General features: G+C 38.7%; 1 protein-coding gene across 5 annotated transcripts in view; it reads right to left on the reverse strand.

Moving 5' to 3' along the window:
* PHF21B (PHD finger protein 21B) overlaps window positions 1-19,952 on the reverse strand; it is a 132,975-nt gene that overhangs the window by 12,063 nt on the left and 100,960 nt on the right. For all 5 annotated transcript variants that reach the window (XM_054282084.1, XM_054282082.1, XM_054282086.1 and 2 more), the window contains 4 exons: window positions 14,720-15,070; window positions 12,688-12,810; window positions 7,794-7,845; window positions 2,353-2,429 (listed from right to left, as the gene is read on the reverse strand). In XM_054282084.1, the coding sequence (XP_054138059.1) occupies window positions 2,353-2,429; window positions 7,794-7,845; window positions 12,688-12,810; window positions 14,720-15,070 (603 nt within the window). The remainder of the gene's footprint in view (window positions 1-2,352; window positions 2,430-7,793; window positions 7,846-12,687; window positions 12,811-14,719; window positions 15,071-19,952) is intronic.

Genomic DNA, 19,952 nt, shown 5'->3' on the forward strand with positions numbered 1-19,952 from the left:
ACCACTGACACAGTCAAACAGTTGCATGATTTATCTTTCTGACAAGTTTTCCATACAGCAGTTTTTTGTTAAGAAGAGAGAGATACAAATTGTGAATGTTATTGATGGGGTTGCAGGATATGTGGCATGGACTGGTAAGAGCAAGACTACAGCAAAACTAACTCCAAGCCCAACAATGTCCATAAGGGAAAATTGTTGCTGTGAGATGACATTTTTATTTGCATATATAGAAATGGTGATGGGTTTCTCACCTTCATCTATATATATGCACTGAATATATGAGATATCATTTTATTTTCATAGCCTCAATAGCCTTTTTTCATAGGAAAGGGTTACATTTTGGGTTATTATATATATAATTTTTGGGTTATTATATATATAAAATTAGAGGGGTTTTGCTACTGAATTTTTTATTCTGTAGTGAACAAACTATTTTCTTATAGTTGGGCGCCTGAGAGTCTGTTAATGAACTTGGAATAGATGTTTCTTTCTGCAAAAATTAACAAGCACAAAATATAACCATTTCCTATGAAAACAAGGCTACTGATGCTATGAAAATAAAATGGTATCTCACTTTTTTAAAGAAAAAAGCTTTGAGAAGAAAAAGCACACCATTCAAGTGAAGACATAAGACCATGATCATATTTTTGTAGTCAAAGTATCACCACTACAAATGCTGAGCTCCTGCCATTTTGAGGGGTGTTGGCAAATAAAAGGTCTAATTTACATGCAATTTCAATTTAAACAATCATGAATTAAAGATCATTCAGTAGACTAAATTAAACTGCACCAAAATGCCTGAAATACCACCAATACCTCAACTCCCTGATTAGCAAACCAGTCTGAGCAGCTAATTGATTAGAGAAAAAACATCTGCCTCCATTTTACTTGGATGACAATCCCCATGGTCAGTAGTTAATGACAGCTCCTAATGAGGACACAGCTGATCAGCCACAGGAGTCCTGCACAGACATTTCTTTCTCTGTGCCATCCTTCACTCAAGCATATGCTTTTGAGAATAGATATTATGAGAAATATGAACTAGGGGTGCAGTAGACCTAGGCCATCTTCTCTTCCACATATCCAGGGTAGTAGAGTTTGTCACAAACACCAATCTGGCTATAGCCACAAAATTCTGCTACAAGTATTTTAATAATCAGGACAAAAACGTCTAAAGAGCCACAGATTTAATGCTAGCAAGGCTAAAGTTTCTACTGTGGTAAATACTGCTCATTTGGACATCAGTATTTGCACTGAAAAAAAATAGTTGAGGAATTCTGAAGAACTCAAGTGCCCAGAGCTGCTCTGGAGTATAAAAATCTCCAGTGCTTTCAAAAAAAGAACAATCAAACAACTCAGCAGTTTGACTGCAGCAGTGTGTTTCTTCTTAGTCTCATCTGTTTGCTATCTGCCAACAAAGACAGGAATCTGAAATACTGGCATACCAGAAATTCTGCATCACTTATGCCTAAATAAAGAATAATCACTTTCTTTAGTCCTAGAGAACTCAGAACACAGAGAGGCCTTGCTTAAATGGAGAGCTGGCTACAACTGAGTTTCATCCCAGTAGAAAGTTCAGACAGTAAACCCAAATAGTGCTGAAATTTTAAACATGAAATTTTAATTAGCTGAATAAATGCATATATGCTAGTTTAGAATCAAAGAAAAAAATCTATAAAATGTTAAGCCTATTTATATGCTGCTTTTACACCAAGTTTGCAATCCAATATTAGGCAGGACCAAATTGTGATACTTCTATAAATGCAACAGTGTAAGTGTAACAGACAACAGAGATTATCCAGAGCATTTAATTTTTAATCATGCATTATTATATTTATTATGCAGATTTCTATACCCTCTGCAGACCACAATGATTCATAAACCAACACACCCCTTTTATGAATGTGACAAATTTTAAAAAGATACTACTACTACTACTACTACTAATTATTATTATTATTATTATTATTAGGGACATAAGAAAAGATAATTTCTTATTTGGCACGTAAGAAAAGAGAAATAGCAATGCACATTTGAACATAATGCAGCACTTCTGTTGTCCAGTTATGATCTAAAGGGAATGCCTTTGTAGATAAAAGTAATTAGGTCCCACACTAATTTAGTTCTCTTGGACTTTATTAAAACTAAGATGAATTCTAGTTTGGAGCAAGTGACGTTGTGTGGTGAAAACCTATTGCTTCGCCACTGAGATATTTTCTTCCTTTTCTACATCAGGATCTCTTTACAAGTAGCTGTGGTTCTGCATTCATATATATTTTTGTAGTAAGACACACATAGACCTTTTATTGATATGAATTAGAGCTGTGGTAAAAGAAGTGAATGATGAAGTACCTCTGTTTCCAAGAATCCACTGTAGGCTGGATTTGCTGTGCTTCTTCTCTTTCTTTCCTGACGCTTGCTCTGGATTTCTGTAACCATGGAAAAGAACATGAACTGTGAATTTCTCATTCATCAGGGAAAAATGTAGATATAACTTGTAAAGCAAAATGATCTTACTCTCAGCCCCTTGAGCTTTGTGTTCTGTTTCAGTTTCTAAAGTATAATTGTGTTGCATCAGCATTGATATTTGCTGCAGTTCAAGGTTTGACATTAATAAGCTTTTTCTTGTGAGATTCACAGGCATCTTTTTATTTTTCTCTTCCTTCAAGGTAGACTTCTGCTGCCCTACAAGAATTTTATTATGATCTCTTCAGACACATATTCAGCAAGCATCATCAGAGAGCCTTCAGAGTACTCTCTTCCATGGAGCTTAGAAAAAGCATAGTTGAAATGGCACAGGTGGATTCAGTGATGATTTATCCACCCAGAACATAACTTCATAACCCTGAGCTTGCAAAATGTCATTTTGAGTCATATGTGCATGCTTGTGTCACTGCAAACACCAGCACACAGATGGGCTCTTGGACAGCAGCCCATTTTATTCCTTCCACTAAACTTGCACAACTCCCTTCCACTAAATGGTGACACCTACTGAAGATGACACATGCTGAGGGCTGCGTTTAGCAACCACCAGCCATATGCATAGCGCTGGAAACACAGAGAGATGGAGCAGATTACTCAGCCACAGAAATCTGTAGGTTTAATGTACTTTGATCTGAGCCAGGATTCCATTTACATCACATGGAATTTCTTTCTCCAGCTCTTGACGTCAGTTCAGAATGCTGAGATTATTGCAAGCATGTCTTTTAGAGCCTATTATTTTGATTATAAACCCCACACACATTTTAGCAAGGAGAACCACAGCATCCATCCCATGACATGAAGTGTGTGCTCTATTCCAAAATATTTCCTGTGTGAATATTGTAAGGTCAATTTTAGACTTGGTGCTGAGGTACCAGAGGGTATTCTAAATGCCCCATGGTGGTGATACCTCTTTTCTATCTTGCTTTGTCTCAGAAGGAGAGGAACTGGCAGGAGGATCTTCTCCAGCCCAGAGGCCCTGGAGCCCACCCAACAGAAACTCAGGACACCATCTGATTATGCAGGAGATCTGGTGTCTTTCCTCAGCATCTGAGCTCAAGAGGTCTATCTCAGAACACACTCAGCACCAGAAAATGCCCTTCAGGGTACTGAGAAAGATCCCTCACCTGTAATCCAACAGTAAGGTACAGGTGAGCTTTCAGGGTGTTTATATACTTGGGAACTGGATCCCCAGCATTTAGTTCTGGTTTCCAGCAAGTTTCAAGTGTTGATCATTCCCATATACCATTTTAAGCACTGCTCCAGTACAGGGTGTCAGTATTTTTGGTCATGTCTTGTACATAGTGTCCCTGGGGATGAGGCCAACACTTTATATGGGTTTTGTACTGGCCTAACTTCCAAGATTGGATTTAAAAACTTCCAAGAATGGATTTAAAACTTCCCTTCATGAAACAGTATTGGCTAAGCTGCTGTGCTTGGAGTGATGGAAGCATCAGAAGGAAACTAGATGGACAAGAAAAACAGGAGAGTAACTACTAGCTGGGCTTTCCTGTGGCACAGGAACTCTCATGTTCAGAAGTGTCTTCCAGGGCACTTCAAATAGCACAGTCACAAGCTGCCATGTGACTCAAGGGGCTGCACAGAATCTCAGCACCAAGAAATGTGTGATCTGAAGCTGCACTAGGATGTGAGATAAGTGCTTTGGCTGTAACCACTGTAACATCACATTAACATCATTCAGGCCATGCAGACTCCAAAACACAGGATCTTGTCTGGGAAACAGTTCTGTCCTACTGTGAAAATATTTCCTATGAAATGCTCACGTGTCTATGCTGAAATATTCATCCTGAAGCTCCCAGGATCTCTGAAAGCCTCTAAAGGGAATTGTGCCTCAGCAGCAGGGTGAGTGCTACAGGGATACACAATTGTGACTTTCAATGCCCCAAAAAAAGAAACAAAGAATTCAATGCAGCAGAGTTTTCTTTGTAATGTAACTGGGGCAAGAATCTCATAAAGGAACAGTGATGGATTTGTAGGTCTCTGTCCTTCTTGGTCCCAAGTTAAAGAGAAATTTTCTTTGGTACGCGCTCTCACCAAGGGAACAAAAAATATCTGGTGGGGTCTGAATCACACAGATGGCAGATACTTGGAATGCAGCTTTGGAAGAGGCATTGCTATGGTACAGAGATAAGAGCTGGCTGGGATAAAAAGTAATAGCAGTGGGAATAGATGGAAGAGAGAGAGAGAGAGAAATTAATGGAAACATCTCGAGGTGTACAATACCCTATGCAGCCATCAGGGAGGGAGAGCACTTTCTTAATGGAAACAAAAATACCATGCATCTATGTACATGTGGAGTGGTTCTGTCAATAATTACACCTAGACAGAGCAAAAGCATCCACTGGTGTGCTGTCTTTTGTTACTTGTTACTTCTCCTAAAAACATATTGTGCACTTTTCAGAACATGATGCAATAAAGTGCACAATTGTAATGCTAAAAGGTGTTTCTAACAGTCTAGAGGAAGTGATTCAATAGGTTACAACCATGCACTTCATCACAGAATTGAACTACCTTATTCCTCAGCTTATCAATTAAAAAAATAGAAACGAAACAGGAAAAATTAAATGGTGATACATTTGACAAAGATGAATGAATTTAAAGATAGCTTTATGTTGGAGGCCAAACTCCAGTGAGCTGCTGCCTTCACCAATCAACACTCTGCATGGTCATCCTATGAAGCCTGTGATGGCAATTTTCCTTCAGGGAAAGCTGCACCTTGCAGACTGCCAGTTAGTGGAAGCAGCTGTGTTTATTTACTGGTAAAGATGCCTCACACTCAGGCTCTGCAGTACAGAGATCTTTCCCCAGGCAGGGAATGCTAGTGTGGAGGTCGGGTGAAAAACCTTCTAGGCAGATAGAGAAACACACATAGAAGTGGATCACAGCCCTTCACTAGAAAATTAATGAATAAAATTAAAAAAACTGTAACACTGTGAATTAGAGATACTAAATGAATAAGCTTTTAATGATCCAATCTTGATAGAGTTAAATTCCAAAAATATGAAATTGAGAAATAATTAGAAGTTTTAAAAACAAACTGAACTGTGTAATGACCACTGCTTCCTGATAAATAGCAATGACTGATAACTGCAAACATGACAGAGTAAAATAACAACCTTTAGTATGTGAAAGCTATAAGGAAATCTCTGACAGTTGTAATCACCAATTCTGATGAAGAAATACCCTTTCCATAGTAAATAGCTCTTGGCTGGAACCATTTATTTAATGCTAGTAGAAATATGAAAAGTGAACTTGTCTTCAAGAATTGATTCTGCATGGTGAGTGTTGCAGCAGCTTGGTTTAAAATGAGCATCTCCACACTTGGTGTAGAACAGAGAAGAGCACTGCTGGCATTTCGAACATAAGCAATAAATCCACACAAACAATTCATTAGTTTCAATAAAATCAAAGGGTATAGAATTATTCAAAATTAAGTCTTCTCTATTGTAAGCATAATTTGTATTTCTGCATAATTTCAAATGTTGTCCTGTTTTCCTTAGACAAAGAAAACAAGGACCAATCATCATTTGCACTTTTTGGATTATAAATCTTCTCCCCAGATTGTTGTAGCTTTTTGATTTCCATTTCAATCCATGACCATTAAGGGATTAAAAATTATGAAGGCTTAAAATTTCTTTCAACTGCTTTCAAATTCTCAGTCACTGGGACATTAAATTATTTTTTTAAATGCAGATTTAAAGAGGAAAAACACTGAAAAATAGAAAAAAGACCCACAGGAAACCTGCTGCATATACTGAGGAGACACTACAATTCAGATATATTTTCTCACTAATTCACAACTTGTCTTAAAACCAAAGAACTGGAAATCTGAGTAAAAAGAAATCAAAAAAGATAGATACCTTGAGACAGTGAGGTAACTAAGCATGCTCCTAAGTCTAAAGCACATAAAAGTTAAACTCAGTGCACTAGAAATTCCTAAGTATTTTGTTTACTATGGTCCATGGAATGGGTGGTAAATATCTATTGCCATTAACACTTTTTGTGATCAAGAATCACTGCCAGCTGACACAGATACTAGTTTTCTCTCCTTTTACTGGTGGAACCACACCAACTTGTTGTAGCTGAACTTGTAACTAAAACCATCAGGGTGCAAATCTTTTCTTCAAAATACCTGCATCATCTTGCCCATGAGAACTATTCTGCCACCCCAACTTGTCTCATGCCACTGGAAAATTTGCTAAACAAACTCTTTCCCCCCCCCCCTTTCATCTCTAATTTCAGAGCAACAAAGCTGAGGCAAAGAAAGATACAAATCTGCTAAGTTTTGCAAGCTATTTTTGGAAGGTTGGAGAAGGAAACTGAAGAGGATGCAATGCTGATTTTAGCTTATGTGCAATATTTGTTTGAAGTCATAATCAGGAGCCTGACAAGACATGCTAGATGCTTCCAAGTAAACACAGGGTTTGATGGGAAATTTGTTAAGTTTTTGGCTAAGTGGGGAAAAGGGAGGGAAGGAAATATTTGAGAAGTAGTCTTAAGTAAGTACAATCTTATGAAACAAATGCCAGATTTTCACCTCTGTGAAGTTCACTGTGGAACTCTAGAGGTGACAGACAATCCACCCAAAAATGAAAGTCCGTCTCACATAGGAGAGAGCAGAGAGCACTTGCTGCATATCTAGGCAAACATCTCTGAACCTCATAGATCCATCAACCAGATCAGGGGCAGTCAGAGCCCTGGCAGGATTTTTGTTTCACTGTTTCTCCCAGGTCTTAACGTCTTTTAGAGGACCATGGTGACTAAGTGAGCCCAAACACCAGCCTGTGCCAAGCAGGGCCAGCCCTTGTGCCCCTTGAGCTTTGCCATGGGGTGGGAGGCACAGCTAAGGTCACCCACTACTGTGACACTGAAAGGCACAACTGTGCAAAGGTAACCCTGCATCTGATTTTTTCATTTTCATTTTTTTCAGTTTTCATGCCCTTCAGAGAAGGAGAGAAGGAAAAACTGAGAAGGAATCTTGTTGATTCCTTCCCTGCAGGCAGGGATCAGAGCATGAGCTGGGCTGTGCTCCATGGTGCCCAGCAGCAGGACAAGAGGCAAAGTGCAGAAACTGATGCCCAGGAAGTTCATCCTGAAGATGAGGAAGAACTTCTTTTCCAGAAGGGTAACAGAACACTGAACAGATTGCCCAGAGAGGCTGTGGAATGTCCTTCTCTGGAGAGATTCAAAAGCCATCTGAACACAATCCTCAGCAATGTGCTCTGGCAGAGAAGCCAACAGAAAAGATTTCACTCAAAAACTGAACTGTAAATCAACATATGCCACCTTACCTTCCAAATGTTCTGTTGTAACCAGTCCTAGTGCTACCATGAAGGCAATTTTCTGAGGAAAAAATAAACAGGTTAGATTTTCTATTATAACGATCATGGTAAGAAAATAAATAAAATTAGCATTGACAGAATAAACCCAGTAAAAATCTTTTAGAAATGTATCTTATATGAATGCATAGTAATGTAAAGAACTTTAACAGAAGATTTGTTTGAGATATGCCTGGTTCTCCTTGTATGACTACATAAACTCAAGCAGTTCAAAGATGTCTGAAGCAAATGCTCAATGCCTGCTGATCATACACAGCACATGATCAATATTCAGTCAATTCAACCAGTTCAATTTCACATTGCTAGCTGGATTTTTACTCAATTCTTTAGTGAAGTAATTTTGTATTATTTTTTACAATCTGGTCATGACACACTGTTTTTATTGGATATGAGCAAGCTGTATAAAGTGAAACAAGTATGAACTGTACAACACTAAACAAGACATCAGAAGCATATTGAAAGTCCCCTCCCACTAAAAAAAAACAAACAACAAACTAAAACCAACCAACCAAATATAAAAACTCCCAAAAATTAATCTTCCCAAGTTTTAAAAATAATATTTTGGGCATGGATTTTAAGATGTATACTGATCCAACATTTTTCCTCAATGGGGAGCGAACAAACATCTCCCACTGACACTGGTGAACTCATTTTGCAGCGCAAAATCTGATCTAAAATATTATTCACAATCTTCTAAACTATACATGCACAAAACATATCTTCATACCCAAAAAATCTTTAGAACATGCTGATGCAGTGACAGGACAAGTATTTGAGCAGATTCTAAATTTTCTGTCAGTGATTTCTCACTGGAAAATGCTTCCTTGCAGAAAGGTTTTGCTGAAGCTTTTATCACATGTTTTTGATGAAAACTGAAATTACACTGTGTTGTTCCAAGCCCAAACTGAACTGAACTCCTTGGTTTTCAGTCACATTTGTGGGGCTTTGGAGGCCTCCTCTTTCTGCTGTGCTGAACAATCTTTTTGGATTTTCATGAGGTTCAGCTCCACAGGAGAGACAATCTGACTGTGCAACTCAAGCTCTTGGGAAATCCAAGCAAGCAAAGCCCACAGTCAAACTCTGAGGAAGTGTACAAAGACCATAGGAAGATGCAATTATCATATCTCAAATATAATGTTTAGATTTAGGTCCAACTAAAACACAGTGTTTAAGCAGTAGAAGGTCAAAACATTGTTTTATTCAAAGAATGCCAGAATAACATGGTTCAATGCTTCCAAGCCAAAATTAGTCTGACCTTCTTGTTTTGTGAAAAGCCTGATGATTTAACATTTCAGCTCAGGATAACATCAACTAGTAAGCCACCAGAACTACAATTTCCTTTTCAATTCTGGTTTTCACTTAGTGAAATTGTGAAAGCAAAAACATCCTCATTTTGTAGATGAAAAGATCTAACTATTGGATGGGTTCATCAAAATCAGAGGGTTACAATTGGACATCTCTACCATTCATGCATCTGTGAAAATACCTTTGTCAAACAGGTGAACTAACACCCACATCAGACAGGAATACTTCCTTTCCACAACCTCAAGGGATTCATACTCTCGCACTGGCAATTTAGATATATTCACACTGTATTTTTGCCTTCCATATCTGTGGTAATTACACACACGTGTTCATTTGCAAGTCAGACCTTGATTTCAGTAATATTCACTCCTTACATGCCTGAAACACCAGCCAGGCACAGTGGGGGCCCCACACCTGAAGGAAAATATGAATATTTGATCCACTGTGCAGATCTGAGAAGAAAATTATTCAACTGAGTAGGATTACAAGCTTTACCTCAGCCCTGTCAAAAGGTAACAGTGGTAGGCAGGATACTTCTCAGCACTGTGAGCAAAAGTAATAATTTTAGGGATAGAACCAGGTAGCTGGAATGGTTAATGTGTCTTTTCTAATGGAGTGCAGAATTCTTGCATCACCCCAACATTAAAATGTAGGGAAAGCACATGTTTTCTGATGCCTGAACTGAAATTTGTGCACTGGAACATTTGCTAAACAATTTCCTCTCCTCATGCTGAAATTGTTTGAATGTGTATCTAACTAAATGCAACATACTTGCTTAAAATATGAAGAGCCATCACAAGTGGACTTGATGATTATCTCATGATTAAACACAGGAAGTGTTAGCTTTTATAGTTACTTGAAAGATGGTTCTTTTAAAAAAATCCCAGTACAAGCTCTATTCTTTTGAACAAGCATATTATATTAACAGCCTATTTGTTTTTATAGGTTTTGCTATTTCACACCTCTGCAGCTGATTAGATTCAACTCAAAATCTGACTTCCACTGCAAAACTTTCGTTTCAAATATCACAGGGTCTATTGTTTGCAGTCTGTAGAGGAAGTTGCAAAGCCAAGACTTCATTTTCTCCAGATTTTCAATCCAGGCTTAATACTAGCACTTAGTTCACAATTGCCATGCGTCCCTCTTGTGCTCAGGAAAAATGAGAACACCAGTAACTAAATAACCAGCATTTATGGCAGTATTTTTTCTTTTAGATAAAAGCATTTTAGAATGAAAGTGTTGCCAGATAGTTTGCTAATATGAATTGTTAAATGATCAAAATGGTTTTGGCAGAATTCTGTTTCTCTCTCTGTTGAACTCAGGTCTCTTCAAGAAAAAAAGAAAATATTAATCCCCCCGCCTCCCGCAAAAAAATGAACAAAAAACCCACAAAAACCGTCCAGGGTATTTTCTCCCCAGAGGAGCAGCTCCCTTCTGTAATTAGCCCATTTCTTTACAGAAGTCATCCTGGTGGGAGAAGGCCCACCACTGGATCCATCACCATTGTTCTCCATCCCCAGCTGATGGGAATGAGTGAGTGTCCTCCTCCTCCTCCTCGTCAGTCCATGATCAGCTTCAGGGCTCACCAGCAGGATGACCAAACCAGGAGCTAAAGACAGTAATTATCTTTGCTTTTCTCAGTTTGTTCAGGTACACTCAATAACTACATGTGGGATTCCTGGTTATTCATAATTCTGGTTATTTCTAGTTAGCTCGTTTCAAATTTATTAAATCCCAGTCTCTCCCAACTAAGTTCTGCACAGAGCCATATTGGAGTTCCTGCCTCAGTTTTCTGCTTTGAAAATAAATAAAAGTGAGAAGTGCCTTGAGTGCCTATTTTCTTTTTAAAAATACCATGCTGTTTTTGCTTTAAACTTAATCATCTGCTTATAAGCCGTGAGTGCTTTCAGAAATACACAGTATGTCTTTTCATGAAGCAAAACAAAGATTTTCATAAAAGCATTTCATTTTGTAATTACATGTTCTATTTATGTCATTACATGTATTTATACTAATTATGATGTTAGTTCTAATTACACTAATTGCATAAATACATGATAATCAACTAAAGTTTACTTTCAAAGAACAAAAGAAATTAACTCTAGACCTACCTATTTACGGCTGTGCCACAAATCTATGAAAAGAACTGTCATAGTTTAGGGCACAGTGTCAGCACTCTACCCAGAAAATTAAGGTTTTTGAGAGCTCCAGTAAACAGGGTAGGAACAGTGTCTGTGGTTAGAAAAAGGTTGTTGAGATATTCTAGTTTGCAATGTAATGAAAATCTCACATTTCTGAATCCCATACCAAAAGTGTGCCCAGTCCAATTGCCTCCTCCTGCGTCTGTCTGGAAGGCGTTTATTCATTATTTTTTCAGGGGGAAAAGTTACAGACAAAGAAAAATTGATGGTTTTTTCCTAGTATTCTGTTTCTAAGCAAGGCTTACTGGTCTTTCTGCCCATAAGGTGCTACAAAATAAAGAAGGTTTTGGAAATACCTGCCTAAACAAAACAGGACTCTAAAGTCTCATCATTCCATGTAATGAAGATTCATATAAGGGTCTGATTTTAAACTTGGGAGGTTTCCCAAGCATAGTTTTGCAGAACTTCTACATAGAGCTGTGATATTTTGGGCTAAAATATTTATTCTTAATACTTTTTTAACCATGTGAACCTCCTAAAATGGTGAAAACATTGACCACGTGCATACCTCAAGTAACATAATTTAAATTGTAATAATCCTCCTAAACCTACAGCTCCAAGGATGCCTTTGTGCTACACATTTATTAGACCAGTGAGGTTTAAGATTTCACAGGAGCTGAGCATTTCCACAAAAGAAGTAGATTGAGTTTGTATAACTTCTCAAACTAAAATTAGGGGCCCTAAAATTACACCTAATATAATGTGAACATATCCAGTCAAAACCCAAAATGTCTTTTAGAGAGACCCCATTTCTACAAAGAGTTGCAGTTTATATTTCTACTTTAAATCAAAATTATAATTCCTAAAAGAGATTTAGTCTCATTACCTGCTTTCTACTCTCTTATCCAGTTAAAAAGATTTTAATGTATTTCAGACTAGAATCTGTGTACATATGGGAAGACATATACCCAGCAAATGCAGGAAACTAATAATACAATCTAAAAATTGCAAGATTCATTACAAAGAAGATGTTAAAAGCTCAGCTTACAGAAGAAATTATAATTCTACCTCATACGCAGACTCTAAATCTGATTCTATATGTTGGATAACATAAAAGAAAATATCTTAAGTTTGTGTACACCTTTCACAAGAAATCCAACTACGGCCATAGGGTGCCCAGATTATTATGAGACCTTTAGGTATTATGAGACCTCCAAATCTTACATTTTGTGACAGTGGAAGGTTTGAATGCAAACCAAATTTGTGCAAATTTGGTGCTGGCAGAACCCCAAGCACAAATAAAGTATTCACAAATGCACAGAGAAGAATGTTTAGATTGAACCCCATAATTTAACCACAGTGTAGCTCATTTATTAAAAATTTAAAAAAAAAAAAATCACCTCTGGATTTTCCTCCTTTTTCTTTTTGGTAGCAGGCAGTCCCTGAGCTGACTCTTCAGGAGATTTCTTTGTCTCCAGTTTACTTTCTGTCTGGGTTTGGACTTGAGGCTGAATAATGATAACCTAAAAGACAATGTACAAATAACAAAATTCACTATATGAAACTGGATTTTTCTGCAACCTTCTGAAACCTTTGAATCCTCTTCGAGGAAGGGTTAATTGATACCCTACAAGTAAGAAATGTAAGTCACAAGTCAAAATTAAAGGATACCTAGGTTAAGGTCCTAAATCCATACTTAAGTTTCTAAAAATTAATTCTTATTGGTGCATTGTAAATCTGCTGCAGCCTAAGTCACTTGATCAGCGCCTCTGAAAATCAGGACACTTTCTATTTAGAGGACTGGTGAAGGTGGCTGAGAAGCCATGCTTTAGCATTTTTGTTAGTCATCTTAAGGTCTTTCCTTTGATTTTATTTTGTGTACAAGTAGAAGACATAGGATTACTAAGCTTTCAAGCTCAGTTTGATCTCAGTCATACCAGTGTGTTTTCAGGGTAAGCACATGGGGATGAGAAAGAAGGAATTCCTCAGGCAACTGAGATCAGACTTCAGTCCTCAGCCTTTACTCGTTCTTAGCAGTGGATGTCCAGTTTTCCATAAACTAAATAAAATTTAATTTAATTTAAACTAAATTTAGGTCTTGTTTAGAACCTATAGGAATTATGACACAGATCTCATTCACACATTTATGGTAGTATATCTGGCTGCTTATATTTGAATTATCAGATGAAGATTTACATGATGTAGGTCACATTATCCAGAAGCTAATAAATTAAAAGGAATGAATTTCTGCCCATAGAACTACACGTATGACTTCCTACCTATAATCAAAAGGACTGTGGAAGCTTCAAAAGGACTTCCCAAGGACTATCACCTTCTAGACAAAGATTATTAGATTTGAACACTAGGACTTTTCCATCTACTTCATTGCTAATTTTCAATCAATGTTATTTAAATGTTAGATACATTATCTCAACTCAGTCACTCTAGAAGATTCAAAAGCATAAAAAGGGATGGTTTTTGGTGCCAGCAGCCATCTTAAGTAAGAGAAAAATAATTTATGTCAAAGAAACGGGGAAGAGACGTCTGCTTTTATTTGCCTCAAAAGCCATCCTACATCCTATATATTTTTTTAGTTCTGTATGAGAACTTGTGCTGCCAACAAGACCAAAAGTAGCAGGATCCCAGTAGTAAATTACAGTGAATGTCTGCTTGGTACATTAGCAGCCTGTATGGAATCTGACTCTGGTATAAGAGTGGTGCAGTTCTTGCATTCCAATGCTGAAAAGCGGTACAAAGACGAAAGAAGTAATTAATAGCTTGAATTTTTTTCTTTTTACTGATTCATTTCCTGATCAGTTCTGAAACCCTGAGCTCTCATTTCATTCGGTCTTCCCCTGAAAGAGCAGAAGTGAATCTCTGATTATTTTATGCACTCTCTGGTGTCAGTCAACAAATGGAATATCACTGTATCATTGAAGAGGGAGTCCATAGGAAATGTGAGCCAGTGCAGAATTCAGGGATTTCATTAGTGAGGATTCATTAGCCTGTACAGAATTCAGGGATTTCATTAGTGATTCCCTTCATTAGTGAAGGGAATCTCTGATTATTTTATGTACTCCCTGGCATCAGTCAACAAATCAAGTATCACTGTGTCATTGAAGAGGGGGTCCATAGGAAATGTGAGCCTGTACAGAATTCAGGGATTTTTTTAGTGAGGATTGGCTTAAGGAAAGAGAAGTTCATATTAACAGAAGGTCCTGTTAATACCAGTCTACAAAATGATGTGTTTTGTCCCCAGTAAAAAACAGGCTTGTACACAGATAAAAGTCCACTAGCTTCTATGTGTCCATGTAAGGATTCTCCCGTTGCTTTCTGATTATTTCCTTTGAGAAGAACCACTGCCAGCACTCCCAGGGCAGTGTTTGCTCACACCTGGAGCACAGTTCCTGTGTTTGCTGCCCGGGCACTCACCTTGCTGTCGGCGCTGATGAGGAGCGGCTGCACTTTGATGCCGTCGTTGACCACCGAGACAGCGGCGCTGGTGCTGAGGGGAGCAGCATTGCTGGGGGACGTGGAGATGATGGCATAGGCCACCCCAGCACCACTCAGAGGGGACGACAGGGCTGCGGGCTCGGTGGCACTTTGGGCCGGGCTGCTGTGCGTCTGTCCATGGCTGACAGTGTTGTTGGCGGTGGGGAGGGCAGGGCTGGGGTTTTTGATGCTCACTATGGTTGCCTTCTGGAAGGTGGGAGGCTGCTTGGAAGGTTGGTCTCTGCACGGGGAGATTGGGAGGCTGTCTGGAATCAGGGTCTTTGGCCTAACCTACAAACAGAGAGCCAGGTGTTATTAGTGAACAAACACTGCACACGTGTTCTGCCAGTGAAATCTTTAATTACATTCACCATGGACAAGGAGCATCTAGAAAAACAGAATGGAGCAACTGCAAGTAGCCAACCATTCATTTACTTGTAGATATAATCCCAGTTCTTCTCCACGGGGTCATTTTGAAGTTCTTAACTCACTGCAATGCTAAACAATAAGAAGAGAAGAAAGTCAAATCCTTATTTTGATCAGCACACATCCACACAAATGCTAGTCAAGTCACATCCAGTACTCAGTAGGGATTTGTAAGCCAAAGCCTTTGCGAAGAATGGAAAACCCAGATTCAAAAATTTCTTGTTCTGAAGGACACAACATTTTATCTATGAACTAAGGAGAGAGAGCTGAATCTTTAAGGGAGTTGTGGAAAAGCATTTACAGAGACAGTAAAGTATATGCTTTTATGCTGGTGGATTTGTCAAATGAACAACCTCATATGTTTAAGACATGCCATGTCAAATGGAGAGGAGATGAGTTACACAATCACTTAACTCACAAAAAATAAATAAAATAAAGACAGGGATACAAGAAACCCATAACCACCAAACACCATATTTTGTTGCAGTAATTAAAGAGCTAACTTGCAGCTGTGGGTGGATGCAGGAGGAACTTCCACGAGTGGAAGAGGACACTTTGTCCTGCTTTGCAACAGCTGGAGCTCTACCCAGAGCCATGAATGACAGCAGCAATCAATTGTTTTCAGCTGTTGTGATGTGTTTCCAGTGGTGTAATTAACGTTACCCAGTCAACACGGCTCTGCCTTAACAACATGTTAAGTACAGTTCCAGGACTGAAAATACATAATTTAGAATGCTTCACATGGAGTTAGCTTCACTCCCAGCTTATTGGTTAGCACAGCTGATAAAACAGTCAGTTCCCTCTGTGCTTATTTAGTCCTGTCACTTCTTGCACCTTCCATACTGTGAAACAAAATGACAAGTTCTAACAGACAAACATGGGAACAGCTGCCTGTGTCACCACGCTGGAGTCTACAGCAGCCCTTCAAATGGTGCCAACTTCAATCTTCAGCCTAAGTAGGCAATTTTAAAAAAATGCAGGGATTTACTGGTGCACAGAAAACCATCTCTTAAGGTTGGCCATCATCCCTATTGTGTCAAGAAGGAACCATACCCTTCTTGCCCCACAGCAAATATTAAGGGCAGCAACACATATGTTGCCAGCTCTCTGTCTCAGTAATTTGTCCCTTAAATATCAATAGCACCCCTGTGGACACCCACAAGCCTGCTGGGGAAAGGCATCACAACAAGGATGCCCTGGAGAGAAGCATCTTATATATATAATTATCTTTTCTACTGCATACTGTAATAGCTCAGTGAATCCTACACACACCCATAAAACACACCCTGCAAGTAATGGATTAATTAAACAAACTTAATGAATACTACTTAAAGAATACTAAATTCTTTATAAATTCTTTATAAAAGCGTACTGAAGTTACCTGATAGGACATACCAAACTGGTACATCACAGAGCATCTGCTGGGCACTTTCTGCCACCATGTGATACAGAAGAGGGATAGCTGTTCTCATGGACTAAGCCTCTGAAAACTCCCTGCCAAGTTTACCTAACTGTGGGAGACTGTATTTATTTGCAATTACAGAACAATAAAAAGGGTTGACTACAGAAAGAAAAGTTTCAGGTACTCCTGAGTTAAAGTTAGAATAATTTAAAGTGAAACCAACATTTATTTCAAGAACCTGCAAGTGTGAATCCAAAACAGAAAGTAAATGTAGAAGCCCCTTGTGCTCCAACACCCATCAATGTTCCCCTCATAATATAAACAATAATCATAAACATTTAATAAACAGCTACATTAAATACCTTTGGCAGAGTGTCACCTAAAATCCCAAACTGCTACAGTTGTTGGTGGAGATAAATGGAATCAGCTAGGAAGAGAATAAGAAGGGAAAAGGCAGCATAAATTCCTTTCCCTCATGGCAAAACTGTAGCTTAAATTTGGGAGATGAAAGGACAGTGGCACTAGGAAAAGTTTGGAAGCTGGCAATCACTGAGGAAGAGGTAGAATAAAACCAGGGCAGTACAGGGAGTGCACTGCACTCACACAGTACCAAAAAGTAATTTCCTACTGAAAGTAGCACAGGTCCCTTTCACAGGAGTTACAGGAAAAAAAAGGCACCAAAGTTGAGCAAAAGAGAAGAAAAGAGAAAGAAAAAGAGATAGCATGTATGTTACCAAAAGAACATTTCAACTCTTGGCAAGTGCTGCAAGTAACAATTCTCCTGTAGGCTCAACCCTTCTTTTCCCAAGTATCTTTCATTTAACTTGTGACAGCTGTCAAAACAGAATGTGATACTAGCAGGGCTTGAAATGCAAAGGAGAGAGCTGCTTCTTGAATATAAAGATTTCCTAAACCCATGTTGTTCTTGAGTTTCCTCCTTACCCACACTAACAGAAACATTTCATTTCCTGCGGCAATGCTCAGACTCATACTTCTCAGATAGCTGCAGGTGAGCACATTTTTCAAGGAGATTTTCTCAAATCTGAGCACTCACTAGGTGGCAGCTGTCTGCTTTTCAGACAGGGAAATAAGAGAGTGCTCAATCCTGTGAGATGTACAGACTGCTCTTTTGTTCAACAACTTCTAATTTAATATATTTTAAAGAGCTTCAGATCAGGAAAGAATCAGCTCCTGTGACTAACATGACTTGTTGTATATCCCATATTATTAAGCTACATCCAGATGTCCCTATATGAAGCTCAGAAGTCTGGGATTGGGTTCAGGTTCTGATTGTTGTTAGAGCCAAAGATGTTGTTGCTGTTTGTTTGTTTTATTATATATACTAGTAAAGACCTGTTATTCCTATTCCCATATCTTTGCCTCAGAGCCCCTTGATTGATTTCACGATTTTGATAATCCACAGGGAGGGGGTTTACATTCTCCATTCCAAGGGAGGCTTTTTCTGCCTTCCCTAGCAGACACCTGTCTTGTAAATCAAGACAATCCCAACAGGTGAGCCACTCACCTGCTGTAGAAAATTAAAATAAGGTAAGAAAGAAAACCTCTTACAAAAAAATCCTCAAGATGCAACCTATACAGGTATGGGGAAAAAGGAGAAGGGAGGAAAGTCACAGAGTTCCTCCAATCTCTGTGGGCAATCCTATGTAGTCCTAAAGGACAGGATTTAATTAGAACAGTTACATCTGTGAAGATCTGCAGGTGGCATGAGAATTGTTAAGGGCATTTCTGGTAAATGTGTTCTCCCTCAGGCCTGGGAAAGAAGGGAAGTTAATGCAGTGTACTTCAATTACAAACCCAAAAGGGATCACTGTGATCCTCCACTTCACAGGCTGGACATATAATTTCTCCTAGAAACTGAAGACTGATTTTAAAAGAAAATACTAAAGATTTCTTAATTATGAACTCCAGTAAATTGTTAAAATGTTGGGGGTTTTTTTATGCTTGTGACTGGCATTTTATAGGAAGGTTGAATTTGCCTAACTTCAGTTTCCAGTCCCAGGATCTTGTTCTAGCTTTGTCAGCAACACTGAAGAGCCCTCCCCTTCCCCTGTATCAGATATCAGCTGGATCATGCTCAGCATCCATCAGCCCTTCACACTAGCAGGGCCCATCTGTATGAAAGTAAGTTCTTCAGCTCAACACAATATCACATTGCCTTTGAGAGAAAGACCATTATTCACACTTTATTTTCACTTCATCCTTGTACTCAGAGCTTGAAAACAAAACCTCAAAATGGATTTGGCACAATTCATATGTCACAGAGGCAAAGTGCTGGGAACAGCAGTCAGAGCTTTCATTCTTGAAAATTTTAGAGGATTACACAGAAAACATTAGCAGTGGCTGATAAAATGAATGCAATATGGAGTAATCATATCCTTCACCAGAATGAACAGATGCACACTGACTTCAATAAAGCTGTGTCTATTTATGCCAGCTGAGAACCAACTCCCTCCCTCTTCTTTTTTGATCAGTAAAAATTAGGCCAAAAAAAAAATTCTCCTTAAATTTACAGCAATGACACTCCCTAAAATCCAGGTTGCCCCACTCACTCAAATACTTGAGTTCATTTTTAGTTCCTTTCCCAATAAGCTCCTCTTATCTTCAGCCTGGTCTAGGACCACTGTCAAAATAAACATAGTTTATTTCTTCCCACAGGGAAGATTTCTTTCTTTTCTTCCTTCCCCTTGATAGGGCTACATAAAAAAGAAGTTACTCCTCATTGTAGAAAGCCCAGGCAAGATGACCCAGAATAAGTGAATCCCATGTTCACATACAACTTAGCCCTCTCTTTAGCATATTCCTGGAATATTAGCCTGTGAATATACAGAAGGAAATTGTGAAATGCAGGGCAAAACCCAAGGAGCAGCTCCAGCCCACATTTTCAGTCCTGCTACTCTGGATGGAGTAGACCAGGGAAGAGACATTAGTTTGATCAAAACCAATAGCAAAACTGAGCAGACTTCAGCAAGGCCGGAACTGCAACAAGCCCCTAAACAAACCCTGGTCTCAGTTCACACACAACACAACCCAGGAGTCACTCAGCAGTATTTTCACATGTGTTCAAACTGCACACACTCAATCAAGCATCTCCCAGGTGCTGTGTACCTGCCATGATTTGGTATTTCAGTTGTTAGTCATGGACTGCCAACTTATGTGTAAAGGAGGTGACATGCAGCTAATAGAACTCCTGGACAGTTTTTTTAAGAAAGCAAAGCAATCTAATTTAGTTTTCTTCTCCTTCATCTCTGCTTGATACTACAGAAATGGATGTTTTGCTGAGAAGGATGTCTGAGTGGGAATCTGCCAGCTCTGCTTTTTGTGGAT

This window comes from Melozone crissalis, unplaced genomic scaffold (genome assembly GCF_028551555.1).
Source record: "Melozone crissalis strain CALT ecotype California unplaced genomic scaffold, PUWL_Pcris_2 ptg000033l_1, whole genome shotgun sequence".
In the NCBI taxonomy this organism is placed as follows: Eukaryota; Metazoa; Chordata; class Aves; order Passeriformes; family Passerellidae; genus Melozone; species Melozone crissalis.